The 3,632-nt window shown below is 51.6% G+C and overlaps 1 protein-coding gene across 1 annotated transcript; it reads left to right on the top strand.

Moving 5' to 3' along the window:
* The first annotated feature begins 806 nt into the window (after window positions 1-806).
* LOC136530992 (bidirectional sugar transporter SWEET4-like) lies at window positions 807-2,172 on the top strand. The gene is made up of 4 exons (XM_066523695.1): window positions 807-1,011; window positions 1,195-1,586; window positions 1,684-1,809; window positions 2,080-2,172. Exons 1-4 carry the CDS (start codon window positions 807-809, stop codon window positions 2,170-2,172), a joined length of 816 nt encoding a protein of 271 aa, XP_066379792.1.
* Window positions 2,173-3,632: the final 1,460 nt, after the last annotated feature.

Raw genomic sequence — 3,632 nt, 5'->3', positions numbered from 1 at the left:
AACTATTTTGAATTTAATAACTAATAAATTTAAAAAGGGAGGCTGGTTACCCCGCAGCGGCCGAATCAAGCATCTTGCTTTTTGTCTCATATCGGGCTGCCGATCTTCCCCTTCTCCAAGCCTCCTACAGTCCTAGTACTCCGTAGACCGTAGTCCTGTGCGTGCCGCATGTCCCATACCAGCACTGTGCCCCTGTCTGGCCGATTGTAGTGGCATGCTTTTTTATCTGCTCGTTATCCTACCGCTGTCCCATGCTACAGAGGGGAGGCGAAATACAGAGAGAGGTGGCGGAAACCCTACCTTTCTCCTCTAGTCTAGGCTATAAAGGCTACAAGTTCCATCCATCCCACTCCTCTCCTGCTCACTGCCCTCCCATCACCAAGACACAACACATCACATCACATCCCCGCCTGAGCACCATGGACTTCCGCTCGGCGATCGCCTTCGCCGGTGAGTAGCCTCTTCTTCTTACATCTCGGCCGGGGCCCGGGACGGGGAGGTGGTCAGGCGGGCAGGAGGAGCGCGTGGAGCCGGAGCGGGAGCGGCGCGCCGAAGTGGGCGCGAGACTACCGCGCGAGGGCGGCGGGGAGGTGCGGAGGAGGAGGTGGAGGACGCGGTTGGCGCCGCGCCGCTCCGCTCGAGGGCGACGAGGCGCGGGAGCGGGGGCGGCGAGGAGGTGCGGAGGAGGAGTAGGACGACGTGGTGCGTGGCGGACGCGGTTGGCGCGCCGCCGCTCGTGAGAGCCAGCATGCGGGCGAAGTGGCCCGCCGCGAGGTGCGCCAGCAGCGTGGCGAGTGCCATCGGGCATGGGGGTGGGTACTGATTCGGCCAAGGCGGAGCGCGTCGGCGAGGCGGGCGGCGGCAGGGCGGTTGGGCGTGGTGGACGAAGCGGGGCAAGGAGGGACTTGTGGCGCTGTCGAGGACGAGGCCAGTGGGAGCCGTCCTCGGCGTCGGGGTTGTCGTTGACGGGGAGCAGGACGAGGTGGCTGGAGGCCAGGCGAGGCGGAGCGGGTCGGCGACGGCGGCGACAGAGGTCGGGTCGAGGAGGTTGGAGAGGAGGTAGGGGATGGAGGGCGGGAGCAGGAGGAGGTCGTCGCTGTGGAGGCCGGCGGAGAGGTGGGCGAAGTAGGAGGCTTGGAGAAGCGGGATGAGCGAGTACTCACTTTGATCTGTTCTGTTCTTGTTTTGTTTTAGGATTTCTGGCTTCGCTCTTCCTTTACCTGTCGTCAGCCTTCATCTTCAGGGACATCTACCGCGAAGGTTCTGTTCAGGGCTACTCGTTCCTCCCCTACCCCATGGCCCTTCTGAACTGTATGATTTGGACGTTCTATGGTACTGTCCACCCGGACAGCACTTTCGTCATCATAATCAACTGTCTTGGGATGGTTATCGAGGGCATTTACGTGGGGATCTACATCTGGTTCTCTGATGGGGTGGTCCGCCAGAATGCTCGCTCCGTGCTCCTCGTCCTGTTGGTGCCCGTCGTCTTGGTGTCGGGGCTGGGGTTCGGCTGGACGCACAAGGTGTTCGGCTATGCCGGAGTCGCCAGTGGGATCATCATGTACGGCTCCCCGCTTTCCATCACGGTAAGCCGCGCCGCTCTCCCCCTCTCCCTCTTCCTTTCGTACTAACCTATCCCTCTTCCTCTTCCTTTCGTACTAACCTAATATCTTGTTATTGCAGAAAAGAGTGGTGGAGACAGGGAGCGTTGAGAACCTGTCCCTAAGCATGGCTTCTGCTTGCTTGGTGAACTCCAGCCTGTGGACTGCCTACGCGTTCATGTCGAAGCCCTACGACCTGTACATCGCAGTAAGTCCCTCCCTCGCCCTGTTGCCCATCTTAGGCACCTATCCATCTACCGGCCGGTCACTCGCGCGCACAGCGCCATGACTCTGGGAGAGTGGGAGTGCAAGGACCTGCTGCTGCCTTTCTTCTGCATGCTGCTAGTTACACTGCCTTATTAGATCGCGCAGTGGTCACGCAGACACAGGCAGTTTTTACTTTTTACTGGTGCTGTTCTCAGCTGTATTCTGAATTGGCGTGCTGCACTCTGAACTCTGAATTGGCGTGTACATGCAGATCCCCAACGTCCTGGGCTGGGTGCTCGCGGTGGCGCAGCTGAGCCTGTATGCCTACTACTACTACAACCGCGAGCACGCTGTGGTGGCATGATGGAGGCGTGGTCGTCGGCGGCGGCAGAGCCTGGACTCGTTTATCTATTTTGCATTGTTCGATCTTCTAGAAACCCACATATTAGACAATCCGGAGCCTCTAGTAACCGTTTGTATGTGTCTTAATTCTCTACATGCACACATCTGTGCTTTGAATTGCTCTTTTCATGTCCTTTGCTTTGCTGCTGTGTGGTCATATTCCCAATTCTGCTTAGTTCTTGACACTTTATGGGTATGGGTATTTCGTATCGTATTTCAATTAATGGTGCATTTGCAGGCTGTGGATGTAATATTATTACTGCCGAACTATTGCCAGATCTGGCAAATAATTAAGCTATGGTTTTGATGACAAAGTAATGATGTGATATGCTTTTAGTTACACCTGATGATGGTACATGTGAGGGTACTAGAGTCTTATCTTACATACCTTTTGAATTATCTATCTTTGCTGACTTTCTAACTTAGTGTTTTGCATACTTCTACATTAAGAACAAATGAACAATAGTTCCTTCTGTTCAACTCGGTTTACATAATGAAAAATTAATTTGTTGGTTTTCACATATTTGTGATTTACTTGTAATTGGCCTACAGAAATCCTTTTTGTAAAATGCTTAGTAGTAATTATGGAAAGCAACCGATTCGAAGCAGTAAGAGTCGATGATGTATCTCGACAATCTTTTATCCATTCTCCTTTGCCTCTGTTTATTCTTTTTGTACTGCTGTTTTTCTTACTCCATGTTTGGTATTGCAACTGTTTTTGCCTGCTTCAACTTGTATCTTGCTATGGACTTTGATTGCACCCTAGCTGAGACCATGGCTACCTTATTGCTTCAATCGCTCCAAAGGATTCCTGATGTTGCTGAATCCCGATCTCGACATCTTATACTGCTATTTGAATCAGTGTGCAATTTTTCTTAAAAAAAAAACTTTTCATGGCAACAGCCAAAATGTTGACTTCGTTGAACAGAAAACATCTTCTAATCAATGCATTTGAATATGAATACTGAAGTACTGAGCACACCTTTTTTCAGCAGGGGACGAAGTCTTCATGAAATAAGAAATCGTATCTTTTATTGAACCCCTGCATTGCCAACAACATTGATTAGTGTCAAGAATTCATCACGCTTATAGCTAGTTGCTGGCTTGCTGCCTTAGGTTGCCCAATTTTGCTCATCTAGTAGGCAACCATATCACTGCATGCGAGGTGCAAGCTCCTCATGCGTGCTTCGTTGGACGGAGAACTTTAATTTGATGCAGAATCAGGAAGCCTAAACAATCTATGTATGCTCATCACCAGTGAACGGCTAATCCCAATTATTGGACGGACGATGAGTGTTGTGCGGTTGCCGTTAGTGATTTATAGCTCTACGTCCAAATTAAAACCCATGCATGCCTAATAATTTTTGGCACTGATCAGAGCAAATGCCCATTAATTAATTAGGTCTCGTTACGTCGGATCAG

The sequence above is a fragment of the Miscanthus floridulus genome, unplaced genomic scaffold (assembly GCF_019320115.1).
Source record: "Miscanthus floridulus cultivar M001 unplaced genomic scaffold, ASM1932011v1 fs_249_1_2, whole genome shotgun sequence".
Classification (NCBI taxonomy): Eukaryota; Viridiplantae; Streptophyta; class Magnoliopsida; order Poales; family Poaceae; genus Miscanthus; species Miscanthus floridulus.
This window is presented reverse-complemented; position numbering and strand designations above follow the sequence as displayed.

Coding starts and splice junctions, on each gene's coding strand:
- LOC136530992 (XM_066523695.1), top strand. CDS start 807: ATGGGGGTGGGTACTGATTCGGCCAAGGCGGAGCGCGTCGGCGAGGCG. Junction 1,012..1,194: donor GGCCAGGCGAGGCGGAGCGG/GTCGGCGACGGC, acceptor GTTTTGTTTTAG/GATTTCTGGCTTCGCTCTTC. Junction 1,810..2,079: donor CCTACGACCTGTACATCGCA/GTAAGTCCCTCC, acceptor GTGTACATGCAG/ATCCCCAACGTCCTGGGCTG.